We start from the raw sequence: 21,550 nt of genomic DNA on the forward strand, positions 1-21,550 counted from the left end.
TAAAATATTTAACATAGTTCCTGGCAAATATCAGGCACTTAATAAATTCTTAAATCTTTCTTTTCCCTTTCCCTTTCTTCTGGCCAGAAATGTTGATAATTTTTACAACTTCTATCCCATATTGTACGCCAGATGCTCTCTCCTTTATTTTGACTAGATTTTATGTTCAAAAATCAAAGAGAGGCTGTAAGAATCATTAAATATGATGGATAAACACTCTCTTCTTATTAAAAAAATTAAAAATAGTCAAAAAACTAATATTGGACATTATTCTCTTTTGGACCCCTTGAAGGATAGAACTAATCAGTTATATTATTGTCATTCTTTTAAACATCGGTAAGATATCTAGATTGGTATCTGGATATCCTGTTGGTGATGCTTAAATGCCATAAAAATAAACTAACCAAATGTAAGGCCACTTTATATTAAAAGAAAACAATTAATTAGACTTATTTAAATCCTACCCTTGACACATGACTTTCTTTGTGACCTTAGAAAAGCCACAACCTCTCACATAAGTTAACTGAAGGCTTAATTCTCTGAGGAATTCTCTAAGACCATAATTTGCAAGAAAATGTACCACCTCTCATCATTTGAGGGATTTGACTTAACTGGGAATTTCCTCTATCAATGCAATCAGAAGTTTTGTCTCTATCCTTAAACAAATACATATATCATATTATCTTTTAGATTATATGATATGTAAACAAACACTTTCAATACTCATCTAGCTTTCCCTTAGATGAAGTAATAACCTTTTCCTTCTTCTAAGTTCCTCTCACATCCTCTATCTCTTGTAGGATTTTGCCTTGTGGGTTCTTTCTACTTAGAACACAAGTTATTCAGGGTCCCTTATTCCTCACCCACTGCAGCAGTTTATGATTGTGTTGTGTGGGTGTGGAATTGGGCTCTTGTCTCAGCTAAGAGACAACTTCCCACTTTTCCATGTCCAAGTTCTCTTATTGGTTAAAGGAACAAAGAACATGATTCATTTGGCATTTTGAGCATCTTGAGAAGAAAAGTATGAGATATTTAAAAAGTGGCATAATTATGCCTACTTACTGCTCAGATGTTGAAAACTCCAGGTCCATTTTTAAATCCACTTTGTATCACTTGTCTTTTTATGTCATTCTAGTAATGCAAGGAGTCCAGAAAACAGCAGGATCTTTCTTCTCTTCTGTCCAGTACTATATCAGTAAAGATTGTTTCCAGAAGTTTGCTGATCATTTTTCACCTTAGCAGACTCCAGCATCACCATGCTTGGCATTCTATACCCCTTTTAGCTACTCCCCTGTTTAACTCTTACTCTCCTTGTTCACAAGTATTAAAAAAGTGACAATGAAATTTAGATAAAACTCTTAGCTTCTAGTAATAAAAATACTCGGCTATAGACACTAGCATGTTTTCAGCTTCCAAATCACCTCCTAACTACTCTACTGAGATCTTTAACCTTCGCTGGATTAACTTTTACAATCTTGTAGTCCCTGAAACTTCTGTTAGGATCTTCTCCCAGAGGCCACAGACATTCTGTGGTTTCTGTGATCTCAAATCCTTTCAAGAGATGGCTCCATTCTTGTCTCCCTGGGGCACTTAGCAGCTTGGGCCACCCTGCTGGCAATAGGTGTTCTTTTGGACATTTTCCTCTTTTACCTCTCCAGAAGAATATATTTATCAATGGTCCAGTTTTACTGTTATGTTGGCTTCCTTTTGCTAATTGAAAATCCTTAGAAGAAATTTTCTTCTTAGTTTTTCCTTGATGTCTTCATTCAAGTACACATACACATATGTATATACATACATGAACATATATAAACATGACATACATACATATATATATATATATATATATATATATATATATATATATATATATATAATATTTGCTTGTCAGTACAGTCCTGTAATCTTATTGTTCTGTCTCCACACGTTTCCAGTACACCAAAGTTTTCCAGGGGTTATAGGTGTCAATGCATAGTTAAAACAAGAGATAATCCCATACAAGTTATGCCAACCAGAAGGAGACTTCAGAATTTGATCCAAACCTTTTGTTCATCAATATCTCATTCCTTTACTCCTGAAGTAGAGGGGTGAAGCTGGACAGATTTCTCCTTTGTTTTGGCAAGTCAATGTTCCAGAATACATTTAAATTGGTATAGGAAGCTGTGGAGGTGCAAGACTTTTCCCTTCTTTGATGCAGCTGCCACACTGCAGATCTCTCCATATGTCATAAATACAGGTGCTTATAGATTCTTGAAGGAGTTAGGTGCTTTGGAATCCCTCTTTTAGATGGATGCTTTCAAGTCAAACAATCTCATATTCTGGTTTTGAAAAACCTTGCAAGCATTAAATTGGAAACTAGTCATTTCCCACCTTTTAATTGTCTTGGGGGAGAAGCATAGAGATAGCAATTCCATCATAACCACAGCTTCCCTTTGTAGTCTTGTTTTCTTTCATCTGAAGAATATGCCCACAATCAGTAATAATGACATTAACCTGTGTGGAGAGAGAACTTTTTAACTCAAGGGTAGACAATTTCATAAGGATAACATTATGAATGTACATTTGTCTTAGAGATAGGCATATGTAAGAAATATAGTTTGATACTGTAAGCTTGGCAGAAATCTAAAGTTGACATAAGTGTGACTGTGGAATAAAAACAGGTGTGTGGCAACCGGGGACAATGATGCTATCTAATTAAGAAGCATTTTTTCCTAATTGTTGATTTTTGCTCAGAATTTGGATCCTCAAATTCCAAGATCTCTGAAAATCACCTCCAATTTACCTTGTATTTTTCCCTATTTATACATACTTGCTTGCATGCTGTTTCTCCCATTAGATTGGGAGCTTCTTGAAGGCAGAGCCTGGGATTTTTTTTTCCATGTATACTCAGCTGTTAACAAAGTGCCTATCATAGCAGGTGTTTATTAAATGCTCATGGACTTGACTTTAATTTCAAAATTTGAGAGTTAGAAAAGCATCAAATTCAATCCATACATGTCAGGAATCCTTACCAAAAAATTCCAGAGAAGGGGGGCTCCTGTGCATAGTCCTCCACCTGCTTGACTTCTTGGAAACCTCAGCTACTTTCAAGGCTTGTTTCAGTGCCATTTTCTAACCATTACTGAAGTTTTGGTGATATAGAAGGGAAATCATATCCACAAGGTAAAGGACTCCCACAGCATCCAGACTTTACCAAGAGTTCTGTTTTTTTTTTTTCAATCAAGCTAAGAGATGAAATGGTTCTGGAAAAGGCAAGTGAAAAAACATAACGTGCAAGTCACGTATCATGTTCTCTTTGATTAGGAAAGATGAAGTTCTCATCATCACTTATATAAGACCTTTGTGTTTTCCCCAATTGTCATTCCTCAATTCTTTGAATTTATTTTTAATTATTTTAATTTCTCTCTCTCTCTCTCTCTCTCTCTCTCTATATATATATATATATATATATATATATGTGTGTGTGTGTGTGTGTGTGTGTGTGTGTGTGTGTGTGTGTGTGTGTGTATTATATCCCTGGAGCAGAGTATAAGTTCACTGAGACCAGGAATGTCTAACTTGGGTAGTTGTATGCCTTGGAGATAGGAGTTCTTAATTAAAGCTTATTGAAAGAGTTCTATTATATCCCTCAGTTTCCTTTTCTTTTGTGAGGTCCTTATATTCAAACAGACTAATTATTCAGCCTGGATGTTCCTTTGACCCTTTATCTGACTTCTCTTATATTTTTTCTCCAGAACATTCCCTGTATTGGATTGTCTCCATGTTTTACATTCACCAACTTGCCTTTCACCGCCTATCTCAAAATGAGTGTTTATAATGAAAACATAGCCAGATTTAGAATCAGGGAACCTGAGTTAGAATCTCACTGGTACTCTTTACTATATTTGTGATGGTGGACTGACTTCCTTACTTTTAAAATGAAGACATTAGTTTGGTGACCTTGGAGCAATCAGTGAATCCTTACTAAGATACCATTATTTTCCAGGTCTTCTACTATGTACTAGAGATACAAAGATAAAAAATGAAATGACCCTTGTATTTAAGAAGTGTACATTCTACTAGCCTTTTCTGACTTTAAATTAATGAATCTAAAACTCTATGAATTCAGATCTCAAGTTCACAGTCTTCTTAGACCCCCCACTTACCTTTCAGTACCCACCTTTAAAGTACTCTTTTCCTCAAACATCAGTGTTATTAGAAGTTTACAGAGGAAATTTTGACTATCTTAAATCCTCAGCAGCATACTATGGCCTTTTTTCACATTCCTTTCAAATAAGTCTGTATGTGAATGTCCATGAAATATGGTGGTATATGGTTGGTGTTCAAGTTTCTCATGACCCTGGATCCTATATTGCTTTGAAAAACAAATGTGACAAATGTCCATCATTGACACTTCATACAGATTTATTGCCCCTTCCAAATGACACAAAAATGGAATGCCACCTTAGGGAACAACACCTACTTAATGAGGGCAAGTATTTGGGTATGGAGAATATTTTCTCTTTGAAGGTATACCACAAGGCTCTTATTTCATGGGTGTACAGCAGACTAGAGGAGTCCTGACTTAGCAAGAAGCTCAAGTAAAGTTTTTTATGAGGTGAGGGACTCTTCTGAGGAAGGTAAAGAACAGATCGAAGGGAAGGGCTTTTGAAAATAAGTGAAGAAGTAAAAAGAAGAAAGACATTGGATACTCTGTCCACACCCACTGCTGGGGAACTATAAAGGTTCCTTGGTAACAGAGGTTCCATAACTTCCTTGGTTCTGGAGATCATTCTTCTGCACCCAACCAAACAGCCAAACACCTTACTCTTCACCATGCCTTACAACTGCTGCCTGCCCAGCATCAGCTGCCGTACCAGCTGTGCTTCCAGGCCCTGCTTGCCTCCCAGCTGCCATGGCTGCACCCTCCCTGGGGCTTGCAACATCCCCGCCAATGTGGGCACCTGTGGCTGGTTCTGTGAAGGCTCCTTCAATGGTAATGAGAAGGAGACCATGCAGTTCCTGAATGAACGCCTGGCCAGCTACCTGGAGAAGGTTAGGCAGCTGGAGAGGGAGAATGCGGAGCTGGAGTCTAGGATCCGGGAATGGTGCCAAGAGCAGGTCCCCTACGTGTGCCCCGACTACCAGTCCTACTTCAGGACCATTGAGGAACTCCAACAGAAGGTAAATATAGTAGTTGAGGTTATTTTGTAAATCTTTTTGTCTGCATCTGAGAAGCCGTTTATTGATTTCATAACTTGGAAGTTGGGGCAATGCCTATTTATTGGCCATTTTCAATGGAAGATTTTTTTAAAAATTAAGATTGCATTTAGATATATTTTAAAATATCACTCTCTGTTTATCTTTTCATTCCAAAGATCCTATGCACCAAGGCAGAGAATGCCAGACTAGTGGTTCAGATTGACAATGCCAAGCTAGCTGCCGATGACTTCAGAACCAAGTGAGTTGATCAGAAGGGAGCCCTTGTCTTCCCTCTTTCATCTTTACTCAGTAAATATAGATACCTTAGATATCAGAGTGCAAACCAAGGATGCTCCTGTCTAGTATGAAGAGACTGAACAATGACCCCAAAGGTTGGGATCTCACCTTCTAGACTAGATAGAAGGAACTAAATCCATTAAAACATAATTTTAGTTCAGAATTACATTTTTGACATATTGACTAATGAGGAATCTTGATTTTTTTCTAGCTGTTCTGCGTAATTAACACAAAGTGGGAAATATGTAACTTGTATAAATATAGTTACAACTATATCCTTTGATCATAGGTATGAGACTGAGTTGTCCTTGCGCCAGCTGGTAGAATCTGATATCAATAGCCTTCGCAAGATCCTAGATGAATTGACCCTGTGCAAGTCTGACCTGGAGGCCCAGGTGGAATCCCTGAAGGAAGAGCTGATCTGTCTCAAGAGGAATCATGAGGAGGTTGGTATTATTTTGTAGAGCTAAAGAAGGCTGAAAAGAGTGGGATTAGAGATAAAGAGGGAAGAGGGCTTACTTTTAAATGAGAGGAATGGAATAAACTTAGAGCCCCAAGGAGCTTCCATATTTGGATACAAATAGTCATGAGATTAAATTTTTTGGGGGGGAGTGAAGCATTTTGGTGATATTGGCAAACTCACTTCCATTGTCCAAATATGGTGCTAGTGACTCCTATAGAAGTTCCCTTAAAGGCTTAACTATTCAGTTCCTGAGAGGAGAGGTAGAATAACCTCTTTTCAATCTTATTCTGGGACATGTAAAGAACAGACTGGTAGGATCTTTGATCCAATCTACAAATGGAGTTTAGTTGATCATCAGCAATGTATTTAGAATTTCTTATATGCCAGTCACTGTGAAAGATACTTGGATTACAAAATAAAAAAGAGAAACTGCCCCTTTTCTCCAAGAATTTATATTCTATTAGGAGAGAAAGCAAACTTTTTTCTATAGATATACAAGATAGAAAGTTGAGATAAATTCAACTTAGTAGCATTCAAGAAATATAATAATCCTAGCAGTTGTAAGAACTCATTATCATTTCAAGCTTAAAGACCATGGAATGACAATAAGGGTTTCAACATGGAAAGATGAAACATGACCTTTTAGTTGCTCTGTTTTTGTCTTGGTTCTGTTATCAGTTTCCAAGAGCCAAGGTATTTTTTTTTTTAGAAACAAATCTTTTCTGAGCTTCTTTGCCTTAAAAATTTCTGTGTCCATAGGAAGTCAATACTCTGCGCTGCCAGCTTGGAGATCGTCTTAATGTGGAAGTGGATGCAGCCCCAACTGTAGACCTGAATAGGGTGCTGAATGAGACCAGATGTCAGTATGAGACCTTGGTGGAGAATAACCGCAGAGATGTGGAGGAATGGTTCACCACTCAAGTGAGGATTTTGCTCATGACTGTTGTACAACCAGAAATTCCCTGGGTACCCAGTGATCATGTTCTCACCTCTTGATTCTCCCCCTTGGGATATTTCAGACAGAGGAACTGAACAAGCAGGTGGTGTCCAGCTCTGAACAGCTGCAGAACTGCCAGGCTGAGATCATCGAATTGAGACGCACTGTCAATGCCCTGGAGATTGAACTACAGGCCCAGCACAACTTGGTGGGTTCTTTTTTGGGCCCTGTCTTAGTTGATTGTTTTAGCCCTAACTGGAGGAATTTAAAGTGTAGTAGAGAAGGGGAGAAAACCTGAATCCTTTTATATTTATCACATATTCTTTAATATTTATAAAGGCTAAGAAGTAATGATGGTTGAGGCTTTCTTAGGATTTAGAAAACCCTAAAAATACCTCCCTTTGACATTTCTTTCTCTTTTTCATGGCAGAGAGATTCACTTGAAAATACCCTGACAGAGACTGAGGCCCGTTACAGCTCCCAGCTGTCCCAGGTACAATGTATGATCACCAATGTTGAAGACCAGTTGGCTGAAATCCGAGGTGACTTGGAGAGGCAGAACCAAGAGTACCAAGTGCTCCTGGATGTCCGAGCCCGGTTAGAATGTGAGATCTCCACATACCGGGGTCTCTTGGAAAGTGAGGACTGCAAGTAAGTACTGGTCATGTATCACATGAACATATGAAACCATATTTAACTTCTGATTTAAGAGTATGCTTTCTAGACAAAAATCACTGCAACATAACTCAGTAGGAGCAGTTCTGTTTTCACTGGAGAATATAAAATGATGTGACAAGGATGTCCTGAAGTCATCTGGCTTGTGTTCTCCAAGTCCAATGCTATATGACTTTGCCCTTTCCTAATGAAGCCAAAGAGCCAAATTTGACATGAGGAGGAATTGGTAAAGTGTGCTCTATGTGCCAAAGGAGGGACTTTTCTGGGTAGATGAAGGTTAAATTTTCTTCAACATGCCCATAAACTGATTGTACTAAGAAGTAACTGCAGTGGAAAGGCTCCTGGCCAAGCTTCCATCTTTATTTTCCATAAGACATGTTGTGCTGGGTGCTTGTACCATTTCATCAGACTAGTTTATACTTTCTGGTTTCTGGACTGATTCCCCCCCACCCCCCAACTTACCTCTGCTGTTTTATCTTCCCAGGCTTCCCTGCAACCCCTGTGCTACAACCAATGCCTGCAGCAAACCCATCGGTCCTTGCCCAGTCAGCAATCCTTGCATTCCATGCACCCCCTGTCCCCCCTGCACACCCTGTGTCCCTCGGTCACGCTGTGGCCCCTGCAACTCCTTTGTGCGCTAATGGTATCACAGCAAGGAGGTGAAAGGAGGAAAGAGTCAAGTGCTTCTAACCATCCCAGGGCACTGTTCACATGAGTGGGATGCTGGGAGATAGGGAAGAAATACATTGAAATGCACCCTTAAAGTGGACCACTTTCCAGAGATCTGGAAAGTCAAGAATCATCTTCTGCCCCCTTTTTAAAAATTGAGTTTGCTTCTCTCCCTGCTGCCTTAGAATCTTCCCTAAACACAAGAGACACACCTCTGTAACTTCCTAATAAACTGACTTTCTTTTGGCAAAGCAAACATGTTTCTCATTGCTATTCATTTACTGCAATCTACTCATCATTTGAGTACTCCATAAAAAGCCACTTGAAAACCGAGTCATTACATGGGTCCACCCTCAGATGCCAAAGTCTTGCTACGGTTGAATTATTTTGTTAGTCAGTACATTGTAAAATTAAGCATACAGCCAGTGGGCTCTGATTCCTGAAGAGAATTCCTCTTCTCTGTGGCCTCCTTTTGATTGATTTATCCAAGAAAGAAGTTGTAGATAAACACTTATCCTGTTTAACTACTTTTATGGAATAGAATCTAAAAAGCTAAAGCTTTAGACCTTAGAATCAAAGAACGTGAGATTTGGCAAAAGCTGTGGAGATCCTCTAGTCCTTAACCTTTTTTTTTGGTGTCCTAAGTCCTCTTTGTTGATTCACTGAAGCCTATACCACTTTGATTACCATAGATCTGCTATAGTTATTTGGAATAATAAAAGATGTTAAGAAATATAAACTAGTTTTTGTAAAAATTTCTTCTTAAGGTCATTGGCTATGAATGTGAATATTTTTGATCAGGTTTTTTCCAGCTAGATTTAGGCAGTATTTGTCTTGGTTGGCTATAGTCATGAAAAACTCAGGGAGGTTTTTAACTTGTTTGCCTTATGCCAGCTCCATTTTGGTTAAGATGGGGATGGACAGGTTCAGGTTTTTTCCTATCATATTATAACTATTTAGTTCTTTAGTTTTGATCTGGAACTCCCCATAGACCAAGGAATGCTTGATTCTAATTATAGTTTTCTTTATAATTTCAAAGAACTGCTGTAGGCTACACAATGGACATAAAGCTATTATAATATTATGAAACAACTGTTTCAATTCTCAGCTAAACAAAGGACAACCTAGACCTTTGGGAACGGCTAAGATTAAACCCTGGGTCAAAGAGCATCAGCTATAGTTACTGATGTTAGTTGATTTTCCCTAGAAATAAAATATTTTACTAATTCTAATGGAAAAATCTATAGTAAGGATCTTGATTGTTGGGAAATTACAATAGATATTTTTTTTCACTTAAGGAGTTTTCAATTCATTCAACAAATATTAAGCTCTTCTGCTGAGCAAGGAATCAGGTCATATATATTGTTGATACAATGGCAAAACAAAATAAAAATTATCCCAAGCGAGGAATTTATATTCTCCTAAATATGTAGAGGGAATTTTGGAAGGAAAGAACACTACAAACTAGGGGAATCAAGTCATAAAAGGTCTCCAATCAGAGAAAACATTTGAGTTGATAAGGATTCTAAAAGGTGGTGAAAAGGAATGAGTAAATTCTGGGCCTATGAAAATAGATTCTGCAAAGGCACGGAAAAATGAGATGGAATGTTGAGTTTGGGCAATAGCAATTTTTTAAACTTTTATTTATTTACATATTACTAAAATAGTCTTGTTGTAAGGTAAACATAATCTCCCCTCCTCCCAGGAAAATAGAAAAACCTCAGGAAAAAATAAAGTGAGAGAATAAGAAAAAGAAAAGAAAACTGTACTTCAGTCTGTGTTCAGATAATCATCAGCTCTGTCTCTGGGATGAATCTAATTCTTTATCCATGAGAGAAGTTGCTTCAATATTTTTCCCCACAGTTTCTATTGCTAATTATATTTCCCTCCATCTATTCCTCCCCACTCTCATTTATTCTATTTTCTCTCTCTTTTCACTTCAACTCTCTTTAAAAGTGTGTTGTGGGGCAGCTGAGTGGCACAAAAGACAGAGTACCAGCCCTGGAGCCAAGAAGATCCAAGCTCAAATTCTGCCTCAGACATTCAACAACCACCCAGCTGTCTTGACTCAGGCAGAACACTAAACCTCACCATCTTGTAAAAAATAAAAAAAAAATGTGTTGTATCTGACTACCCTTTCCCACAATCTTCCCTCTCTTCTATGAACTATACTTTCCCCTCCCCTCCCCCTGACCCCTTTCTCCCATCCCCTTTCTCTCCTTTTTCCTCTGGGGTAAGTTAGATTTCTATATCTTATTAAGTGTGTATGTTGTTTCTTCTCTGAGCCAATTCTGATAAGAATGAAGGCTCACTCTTTTCCCCTCACTTTCCCCACTTCCAGTCCATTGCAAAAGCTTTTTTCTAGACTCTTTTTATGTAAAACATCTTAGCCCATTCTATCTCTCATTTTCATTTCTCCAAGTACATTCCTTTTTTCACCCATTGACTCCATCTTTATAATATATTATACCTTCATATTTAGCTCTTTCCTGTGCCTTGTCTATATATGCTTCTTCTAACTACTCTATTGAGATAGTTCATTTGAGTTATCAATATCATCTTCCCATGCAGGAATACAAGCAGTTCACCATCATTAAAGTCCTCATAATTTTCCCTTCACATCCACCCTCTCTATGCTTTACCTGAGTCCTGCATTTGAACATCAAACTTTCTGTTCAGCTCTGGTCATTTCAAGAGGAAAGTCTGAAATTCCCCTATTTCACTGAATGTTCATCTTCCCCCCCCCCCCCCCCGAAAGAGGATGCTCAGTTTTGTTGGGTAGTTGATTCTTGGTTGAAGTCCATACTCTTTTGCTTTATGGAATTTCATATTCCAAGCCCTACGAGCCCTTGATGTGGATGCTACTGAGTCCTGTATAATCCTGACTGTAGTGCCATATTTGAATTGTTTCTTTCTGGCTGCTTGTAATATTTTCTCTTTGACTTGGGAGTTCTGGAATTTGGATATAATATCCCTGGGAGTTATTTTTTTGGGATCTCTTTCAGGAGGTGATCTATGGATTCCCTCAATTTCTATTTTATCCTCTGCTTCTAGGATATCAGGGCAGTTTTGCTGGATTCTTTCTTTCTTTTCTTTTGCAAGGCAAATGGGGTTAAGTGGCTTGCCCAAGGCCACATAGCTAGTAAGTGTCTGAGACTGGATTTGAACCCAGGTACTCCTGACTCCAGGGCTGGTGCTTTATCCACTGTACCACCTAGCTGCCCCTTGGATTATTTCTTGATAAATGAAGTCAAAGTCTTTTTCCTGGTCATGACTTTTAGGTAGCCAAATCGTTTTTAACTTTTCTCTTCTAGATCTATTTTTCTAGATCAACGTTGTTTTTCCAATGAGAAGTTTCACATTTTTTTAATGCTTTTTTGTTTTTAGGTTTTTGCAAGGCAAACGGGGTTAAGTGGCTTGCCCAAGGCCATACAGCTAGGTAATTATTAAGTGTCTGAGACTGGATTTGAACCCAGGTACTCCTGACTCCAGGGCCAGTGCTTTATCCACTGTGCCACCTAGCCGCCCCTGTTTCACATTTTCTTCTAGTTTTTCATTCTTTTGGTTTTGTTTTATTGTTTCTTGATTTCTTGCAAAGTCATCAGCTTCCTTTAGTGTATTCTACATTTGAAGGAGTTGTTTTCTTCAGAGAACTTTCTTATCCTTTTCCATCTGGCCAATTCTGCATTCTTCTTCTCATTAATATTTTGGCTTTCTTTTTCTTTTTCTTTTCCTTTTTCTTTTTCTTTTTCTTTTTTCTTTTGACCTAAACTGATTTTTAACATGTTATTTTCTTTGTTATTTTTTTTGTATCTCCTTGATAAGCTGCTGATTGGATTTCATGATTTTTCTGCATCACTCTCATTTCTTGTCTCAATTTTTCCTCTACCTCCTTTACATGATTTTCAAAAATTTTTTTTGAGCTCATTCATAGTAAGACGAATTTCTATTTTTCTTGGAGGCTTTGGGTACTGAAGGTTGGACTTCATCATGTTCTGAGTGTTTGTTTGATCCTCCATGGGACTATGGTCAGGTTCTTTTTTTCTGTTTACTCATTTTCTCAGCCTATGCCCCAGTTTTGAGGTGCTTTCCAAACTTTTGAGTTGTATTGGGACAACCCTGCAAGTACCTCAGTTCTTTCAATGCCTTATGAGAGGCTTTGACTGCTCTCCTGGTCTGTGCTCTGGTCTGTGGATGACCACAAGTACTCCCCTCTGTTCTGGAACTGTGAAGAGGGTCTCTTCTATGGCAATAGGGGACCCCAGACTATGACCAGGGTCTGGACAGAGCACTAGAGCCTTGCCCCAGGGATAGCAGAGAGACCTTGACATTCTTCCCCCCACCCCCTTACCTTCATGGACTGAATGCTCTGGAAGTAGTTGCTGGGTGGCTCCACAGGCCTGCTTCCATTCCCATACCAGGGCTGTGCTGAGGACTATGGCTGTATTAAGAGACTGAGATGACTCTGGAAGAGGTTTCCTGTTGATCTTTCAAGTTATGCTCAGTGATCCTTGAGTTGGGAGATCTGGAAACTGTTTCTGCTGTCCCAAGCCCAGGCACCTCCTGGAAGGCTGGAGCTCTTAATTGTGCTGCTGTCCCTTCCAACCCAGTGGAAAAGAATCTTCCCATGGATCTTCCAAGTTACCTTGGGCTGGAGAATTGATTAACTGGGTATTTCTGTGGCTTTTACCTCTCTAAAATTTGGTTTGAGTCATAATATTAAGGTTTTTGGAGTATTTTGGAAGAGACCTTCTGGAAATTCCTTCCTTTATGTAGCTATCTTGGCTCTACCCCCAATAGGAAATTCTTAAAAAATATTTGAAATAGAGAAATTTTGAGTTGTCATGAGTATGAGGTGACTCCTACATAACATATTCATTATGTGCCTTATCATTTAAAATAGTATCTTTATTTTTATGACAAGTTCATTGTTGGATATATCCTTTCTCTTAATACAGTATCCTTCCTTTGTAACAAAGATTCAAAAAAAAAAGAAAAAAGGAAAACCACCATTAAAACCAATAAATGCATTAATTATATATGACACAAACTTTTCTACTTCTGAAAATAAGGGAAGAAAGTACATTTTCTGTACTCTTCTCTGAGGCCAAGCTTGGTTATTATGGTTTTACAGAATTCAATTTTTTTAAATTATTTTTTTTCATTTACATAGTTGTAGTTATTGTTTATGTTGTCTTCCTGGTTCTGCTTACTTCATTTTGTACCAGTTCATTTAAGTCTTCTCGTGTTTTCTGAATTCTTTATTTTTGTCCTTTCCTGTGGTGCAATAATGTTTCATTTCATTCATTTACTGTAATTTGTTTAGCCATTCTCTAGTCAGTGGTCATCTCTATTATTCCAGTTTTTTGCTATCACAAAAATAGTAGTGCTTACACTAAAGCTGCTGAAAGAAGAGAATCACACAACTATTCTGACTGAATCCACTACAAATTTATTATATAGTCCCAACTGGGTCCTAGGAAATGCTATTATATATATATATATATATATATATATATATATATATATATATATATATATATATATATTATACCTTTCTAACCAATTCAGTATCCCACTCTCCACAGTGACTCTTACAGACATTTTCATTCCTTTATGAAATCTCCTCTTCACCTCTCTCAGCATAGAAACTTGCCTCATATTTTACCAAAAAAATTGGAATCAATTTCTGTGAACTTGGTTTTCTATACTCTTTCTCACTTCCTAACATTCAGATACAGTTTTCTACTCTCTCCTCCACCCCTTTCCCACATGATGAAATTTCCTTACTCTTTACTAAGACTAATCTTTCTACCTGTTCAAGTGATGCCTTCCCATTCCATCTTCTCCAAAAGATCATCCTCTTTGTCATTCCCATTCTTTCTCTTGTTTTCAATCTTTCCTTTTCTACTAATTCCTTTCCTACTGCCTAAAATATGTCCATGGCCTTCACATTCTAAAAGAATCCTCATTCGATGCTTCTGTTCCTTGTGAAATATCATCTTATTTCTCTCCTGCCCTTTGTAGCTAAACTACTAGAAAAGACTTACATGCTTCCACTTTCTCTCCTCTCCCTCTGTTCTTAACTCTTTACAATTTGGCTTCTGACCTAAAGATACCACTGAAACTACTCTCTTCAAAGCTACTGCTGACTTCCTAATTGCCAAGTCTTATGATTTTTTCCTCAGTCCTCATTCTCCTTGACCCCTATGCAGTCTTTGACACTGTTGATTGTTCTTTCCTTCTTGTTATTCTCTTTTCTCTAAGTTTTCTGGGCACCATTCATTCCTGGTTTTCCTTCTACCTATCTAACCACCCCCTGCTATATTCTCTTCCAGATCACATCTTCTAGCTGTCGGATTTGTATTAGGTTCTTTCTCTTCTCCCTCTGTGCCACTTCACTTAGTGATCTCATATGCCCCTGCTCATATTTATGTTGATGATTCTCAAATCAACCTTTTCTGCCCAATCTCTATGGTGTCCTTTAATCTCATATCTCCAGTTACCTTTCAGACATTTTGAAATGGATGCACAGTAGACATTTTAAATTCAATATATCCAAAACAAAACTCATTTTCTTTCCTCTCAAACTCTCTCCCACTCTTACATTCCCTTTCACTATAGAAGGCAAAAGCATCCTCCATCCCTCAGGTTCACATCCTAGAAATCATCCTGGACTTCTCACTATATCACCCCACCCCCTCCATACCCAAACTGTTTCCAAGGACTATCAATTTCACCTTTGCAATATCTCTCATCTATGTTCCCTTCTCTCTTTTTATATTGTCACCTTTTCTAGTGCAGGCCCTCATACCCTTCACACTTTGATTATTGTAATAGCTTGCTTGTGAGTCTACTTGTCTCAAGTATCTATTCCAATGTGGAATGTTTTCCACATTCAGCTGATAAAATAGATCATATCATGTCATTCTCCCTACTCAATAAACTCCAGTGGCTTCCTATTACCTCCAAGATCAAATGCAAAATGCTGTTTGGCATTCAAAATCTTTCATAACCTAGCTCCTCCTACCTTTCTAGTCTTATTATATCTAACTCCCCAATATATACTATTTGATCTAGTGACACTGTTCTCCTGGCTGTTCCATGAATAAGACACTCCATATCTTGGCTTTGGGCTTTTTCTCTGGCTACATTCCGTGCCTGGAATGTTCTCCTCCTTTGATCCTTCTTAGTTTTCTTTAGGTTCCAATGAAAATCTTACCTACTGCAGGAAACTTTCTCTAACCCTTCTTAATTCCAGTTCTTTTCCTCTTTTAATTCTTATTCCTTTTTCATCTTATTGCTTGCTTGTTATATATGTGTTTGCTTGTTGTCTTCCTCAGTGAATTATATGCTCTTTGAGAGCTCGGACTGTGTTTACCACTTTTTGTATCCCCCCTAAATGATTAGCATAGTGTTTGACACAACATAATTGTCAAATAAATATTCATTGTGTTGAATATTAATATTTTGATGAATATGAGGACATTGTTTCTATCTTTGACCTCCCTAGGCAATATACCTAGGAATGGAATCTGTGTTAAAGGGAATTAATATTTAAGCTCCTATTTTAGCATAAATCCCAATTGTTTTTCAGAATAGTTAGATGAATTCACAGCTCAACACTAGTGCATTAGTTTTCTTGTCATGCTGCATGCCTTTTCAATATTGAATGTTTTGTTTATTATCTTAACAGTTTTTTGAATATTACGTAAAACAAGTTATTTTCATTTTCATTTTTTCTTATTATTAGATTTTTGGAGAAAGCTTACATAGCTCACTATTAAAGATTGCAATTTTTCTTTGGATAATTGTTCATAACCATTGATTATATAGCCAGGTGAGAAATGGTTCTTTGTATATCCTGGATATCAGAGATATTTGATGTAATTTTTCACTAAATATTATGCAATCAAAATGATCTATTTTATTGCTAGTGATGTCTATATTCTTTGTATAGGTAAGAATTTCTCCCCAATTCATAATTGTGAAAAGCATCTGAGTTTCTTCTCTTTTAATTTTTAATGATGTGACATATTCACTTTTGTTCCCTCTTTTTTAATGTTCTATTGACATTTGTTTTTACATCAGCTTAAAATTTCAATGTAATAGTTATTAATTATTGGAATTTATTAAATACTTTAAGGTTTCTGAAACAGTTTACAAATATGATCTTATTTGAACTTCACAAAAATTCTGGGAGGTAGGTGTTTTTTATTATGCATATGTTATAAAGAATCTGAAATACACAGAGGTTTAGTTAAATGACTTCCTCAGGATCACACAACTAATATGTCTCAGGTTTTTCTAATTCAATATACAGTGCTCTATCCATGGTGCTCTTTCTCATCCTTTCAGAGTATTATTCCTTAAATTAAAGAATAAAAAATAAAGAAAAATAGCAATTCAGCAAAACTAATCAATACTTTAACCAAGTCTGGCAGGGTACACAGTATTCTACAATCATAGTTCTCTACCTCAGCAAAGAAAATAGGGTAGTGAATCTCTATATTTCTTTCTTAGGACTAAACTTCATTCCACAATATTCAGGTCTAACACTGTGGTATTCATTGTATGTATTGTTTTGTCTGGTTACTTTATTCTGTATCAGTTCATAGAAGTCTTCCCATTCTTCATACTACTTGTTTCTTATGGTACTATAATATACCAAGATATTCATGTGCCACAATTTGTTTAGACAATTTTCTAAACAATAGACCTTTGGTATATCTCCAAATTACTGCTATACGTATTTTGATGTATATGTAACATTTATTTTTACACTTGGCTTTCTTAGAATATATGCTTAGGGACAGGATCTTGGGGTGAAAAAGTATGGGTATTTTAAGTCACTTCTTTCACATAATCCCAGATTACTTTCCAGAATGGAAAATTCACAGTTCAACCAAACATACATTAGTATGTCTTTCTATTACACTTGTCATATTTTATTATTTTTGTCAATTTAATAAGTGTTGAGATCTAAAAATTTTTTAGATTTGTATTTCTTTCACTTTTAGTGATCTAGACCAACTGTTCATATCATAGTTTAGAGTTTGCATTTCTTCATTTGTCATTTATCTCTTTTGATCACATAAATCTAATATGTGTGTGTGTGTGTTGGTTTTTGAAAGGTAGTGGGGTTAAGTTCACACAGTTAAGTAATTATTTAAGTGTCTGAGGCTGAATTTGAACTCTGGGGCTGGTGCTCTATCCACTGCACCACTTAGCTGCCCCTAGATTTAATATTTGGCAGCATATGTCAAATATGACTTTTTGTTGTTATATATCTATGTTGATTACTTATGTAGCTTTGATATCGGAGTCATTAGATAGAAGTTCCCCCCCCACCCCGAATAAGCAGTTTTCCTTCTTATCCTAGTTGCTTTGATTTTGTTCGTTCTGAAACTTTTTGATTTAATGTTATTGAAAATACCTATTTTTATGTTTTGTGATCTCTTCTATTCTATTTTGGTTAAGAATTATCTACCTAACCATAGTTGTCATCACTTCAATTTGTTCTTTTTGTTCTATTTCTTTTTCTTGTTTTTCTCCTCCTCTTCCTACTACTCCTTTTATGTTAAGGTCTTCCCCTCTCTTTATTTCAATTCAATAAATACAATTTAATTACCTATTGTGAGGAAGACAGCATGGTTAATGAATGGAGGGCCAGTCTTGGGAATCAGAAAAACCTGGATTCAAGTCTCTGACATACTACCTTTATGATTAGAAGCAAGGGACAGCTTAATATTTAGTGTTACTCTTTAAGACTCCAAGTTATAATAGAAAGACTCTTAAGTAATATTAAAGTTGTTTATCTTCTTCATTGGAGGAAGTCTTCATACCAATGAAATTGAATTCCAGAATAGGAGAAAAAAAATTGAGGAAAACTGGAGGATCAGGTTAGGTCACATCCTTTCATCCTGATACTGGCTTGTCCTTATAAAAACATAGATTCTTGGAATGTCAGAGAAATATAATTATTTAATTGGGAATAGAATCTTTGGTTATAGCTGCCTTTTCAGACCTGAGGAATTTGTAATGCATCACTGGCCTTAGTTCTCAAGGGAAGTCCCATAGATTTATTATAGACTAACATTCTCTTCTGCCAAGATCCTCCTAATTATTTCCATTATTTATTTCTCACTACAAGCCTTTGAGATTATTATCCCTAATTTACTGTGCTCAGTCAACTGAGGAAGTAGCCTGCCTTTGGCTATAGTCAGAGCTTGGATCAGAGCTCATATGAATCAATTTATGATTTTTTTCAAATGCATTTCTTGAATGTTGCTTTTCTATAATACTGAATTGCAAAATGAATTAAAAGTAACTTATTAGAAAAATCCGGTTGATTGTCTCAGTTAGTATTGCTTGCCTCATTAGCCACAAAAGATAAAAATTAAAATCAAGATTTTTCTAATTTTTTTGTGACAACCAGAAAAAAAATCATAGGATCTTGAGGTGGAAGGGGTCTTAGAGATCATCTGAGTTTCTACATGTTACAGATGAGGAAACAGAGATCCTGAGAAGTCAGATGTTTTGCTTAAGATTATACAAGTAATAAGACCTATGACTTTAAATTCAATGTTCTTTCCATTCTATCCCTTATTCCATCAATACTTATTAAGTGTTTATTATGAAGTATACACTGTGCTAGACCCTGGGGATACCCAATACAAAAGGAGAAATTCCTGCCTCAAGCAGCTTACAAAGAGCTATTATTAGAGATTACATCAATCAGAACATAAAGAAAATTCCAAAGTCACAGATATTTGCAATGAAATTTTGAAACAAATAGCAGAAACGGTCTTGTTAGATCCAAATTTTATGATAGGACAAGAAGGGAGAAAGTTCGTCTCTATAGTAGCTTTCCTTGGTGTCAGAAAACCTAGGTTTGAATCCCATCTCTACTACCTGTGTAACCTTGATCAAATAACCTTTTTTTCTGGTCTCAGTTTCCCCACTTGTAAGATGAAAGATACTTTATTAGATTCTTTCTAACTCTTACTTCCTTTATCCTATGAACCTCCCTTAATATTTATTTCATTCCCACTTTGTGTTTAGCATATAGAAATGTTACATTTTCTTGAAAATTTGCAAGATTGGAAGTCACTTTTGGCATTTCTCAATTTACTTCAAATATGGGATTCTGTTAGAGGCAACCTGATTAAGAAAAAAAGCAAATGCATACTGCCATTTCAGTATGTTTAGAGACTGTGGTTTCATTAGTATGAGGCACTTCCTTACTTTCTTAATCCATCAGCTAAATTGATAAATCCTAGTGAGTTTGGTGAGGCACAGAGAAATTAAATGAAATTTGAGGGTCACCCAGCTGATAAATGTCAGAGATGGAATCTGAACCCTAGGGTTTCCTGACTCTCAGTCTAATACTATATCCACTACTGCAGTGGTGTCAAACTCAAATAGAAGCTGGTGTCATTAAACTATGCATAAAGATCTTTTTGAGCCACATATTGGTTTTAAAAACCAAATATTAATATTGTGTTTTATTTCATTTTCATAAATAAATAGTTCCTCCTAATTACATTTAAATCTGATTACTGTTCATTCTGGTGTATTCTGACTGCAATTCTGGTCCTCTGACTTATGTTTGATGCCTCTGTACTGCAAGTTGTCTCCACATATCCAAAAAGACCTTCTTTGGAGGTCACTTGAGTTTTGGTTTCTAGAATGGAATTTCTATATTATCTGCTAACCAGGGATCATATCATTTTGCCTCCACCTATACAGAGAGATGAACTAAAGGTTGTATCATTTTCAGTATGTTTCATGATTTAAAAAAGTGCACAACTGCATCAAAGATTTTGGGAAGAAAGATCTCTGCAGGATTCTGGACCTAATCCCTCTGAAGTACCTGAATAGAAGTCAATCTGGTAAAGAACTCTGAATGTAGCTCATTTGATCTTTGGATGAAAGAAAGATGAAAAGAAGGAAGTAAGAGAAGAAAGAGAAAAAAATGAAGGAAGGATAGAAAGATGGAAATAAACAGGAAAGGGAGAAAAGGAAGATAGAAAGAAAGAAACATAGATATGTAAGTCATTTACTCTGTGCTAGGCATTTGGCTAAACACTAGGAATATAAATACAAGATAAAAAGAAAGATACACCCTATCCTTAATGAGTTTACTTAATAGGGAACTGGAAGAAACACATGTGTGTGTATACATACAAATATACGCACATATATGTGCATGCACATACATGTGCACACACATATCTACAATGCATATACATATCCTTCTATTCAGGATATTTATACACATATATACAGATACATATGCACACATACATAAACACACAAACACATATCACCTATCTAGTCATTCATCACAATACACAAAGAACACAGATATACATACATATTACATATACACCACATACATACACCATGCATATACATATATTAACACACATACACATATATACAGTACACACATATATATTACATATCTGTTCATTATATATATACATATATATGTATATATATATACACACACACACATATGGAATGACAAATGCCCATTTGAAATTCCTTATGGATATTTATGTGGTATAGATATGAATATAAATTAGTTCACACAAACATGTGTTTATATATAAATGTATATATCTCTACACCTATTTATCATCTAACTTATCTCTCTCTATTATCTATTATCCATCCATCTATCCATCTCTATCATCTATCTATCTATCTATCTATCTATCTATCTATCTATCTATCTATCTATCTATCATCTATCTATCTATCCATCCACCTAACCATCCATCTATTCTTCTTCCAGTAGGCAGGGCAATCAATGAAGAAAACTCCACAAAGTACTTACTGTGGGCCAGACACTCTGCTGAGGATACAAGAGGGGCAATAACAGACTGAACCTTCAAGCAGCACACATTCCAGTGGGCAAGGGACTGACAAGCATGAATATTCAGGGATGAGGGGAAAATTTGTGGCCTCTCGTTTTGAGAGATGTTTCTGTTTTTAGGAAAATAAGGACCATGCTCTTAAGGGTCTGAAAGAGTGACTGTAGCTCAGAGCCTACAATTCTGTCATCACAGAGAACTGCTCTTTCTATTCATTTCTATCCCTTTATTGCACTGCAGACAGTTTTGAGCTATTAGATTGTTTGTACCACTAGACAGACCAGACTTTGAAGTCTTATAATTTTACTACTTTGGGAGCTTTTTCTGTTGACACAGAGAAATCCCTTGGAGGTAGGAGAGAGTCTTTGAGAGCTGCTGTGATTGACCTAAAGACAACTTGATCAATTAGGCTGATCCTTCCATGATGGTCTCTTTCCAGGTTTG

General features: G+C 36.5%; 1 protein-coding gene across 1 annotated transcript; it reads left to right on the forward strand.

Annotated features, from left to right (window-relative positions):
• The first annotated feature begins 4,807 nt into the window (after positions 1-4,807).
• LOC141511333 (keratin, type I cuticular Ha1) lies at positions 4,808-8,468 on the forward strand. The gene is made up of 7 exons (XM_074220554.1): positions 4,808-5,163; positions 5,358-5,440; positions 5,768-5,924; positions 6,701-6,862; positions 6,961-7,086; positions 7,309-7,529; positions 8,038-8,468. Exons 1-7 carry the CDS (start codon positions 4,816-4,818, stop codon positions 8,192-8,194), a joined length of 1,254 nt encoding a protein of 417 aa, XP_074076655.1. The 5' UTR covers positions 4,808-4,815; the 3' UTR covers positions 8,195-8,468.
• Positions 8,469-21,550: the final 13,082 nt, after the last annotated feature.

Source organism: Macrotis lagotis, chromosome 2 (genome assembly GCF_037893015.1).
Source record: "Macrotis lagotis isolate mMagLag1 chromosome 2, bilby.v1.9.chrom.fasta, whole genome shotgun sequence".
NCBI classification, from domain to species: domain Eukaryota; kingdom Metazoa; phylum Chordata; class Mammalia; order Peramelemorphia; family Peramelidae; genus Macrotis; species Macrotis lagotis.

Excerpts from the sequence above, each read along its gene's own strand:
- LOC141511333 (XM_074220554.1), top strand. The coding sequence starts at position 4,816 with ATGCCTTACAACTGCTGCCTGCCCAGCATCAGCTGCCGTACCAGCTGT. Across the intron at positions 5,164-5,357 it reads TTGAGGAACTCCAACAGAAG|ATCCTATGCACCAAGGCAGA; the intron begins GTAAATATAGTA and ends TTCATTCCAAAG. Across the intron at positions 5,925-6,700 it reads TCAAGAGGAATCATGAGGAG|GAAGTCAATACTCTGCGCTG; the intron begins GTTGGTATTATT and ends CTGTGTCCATAG.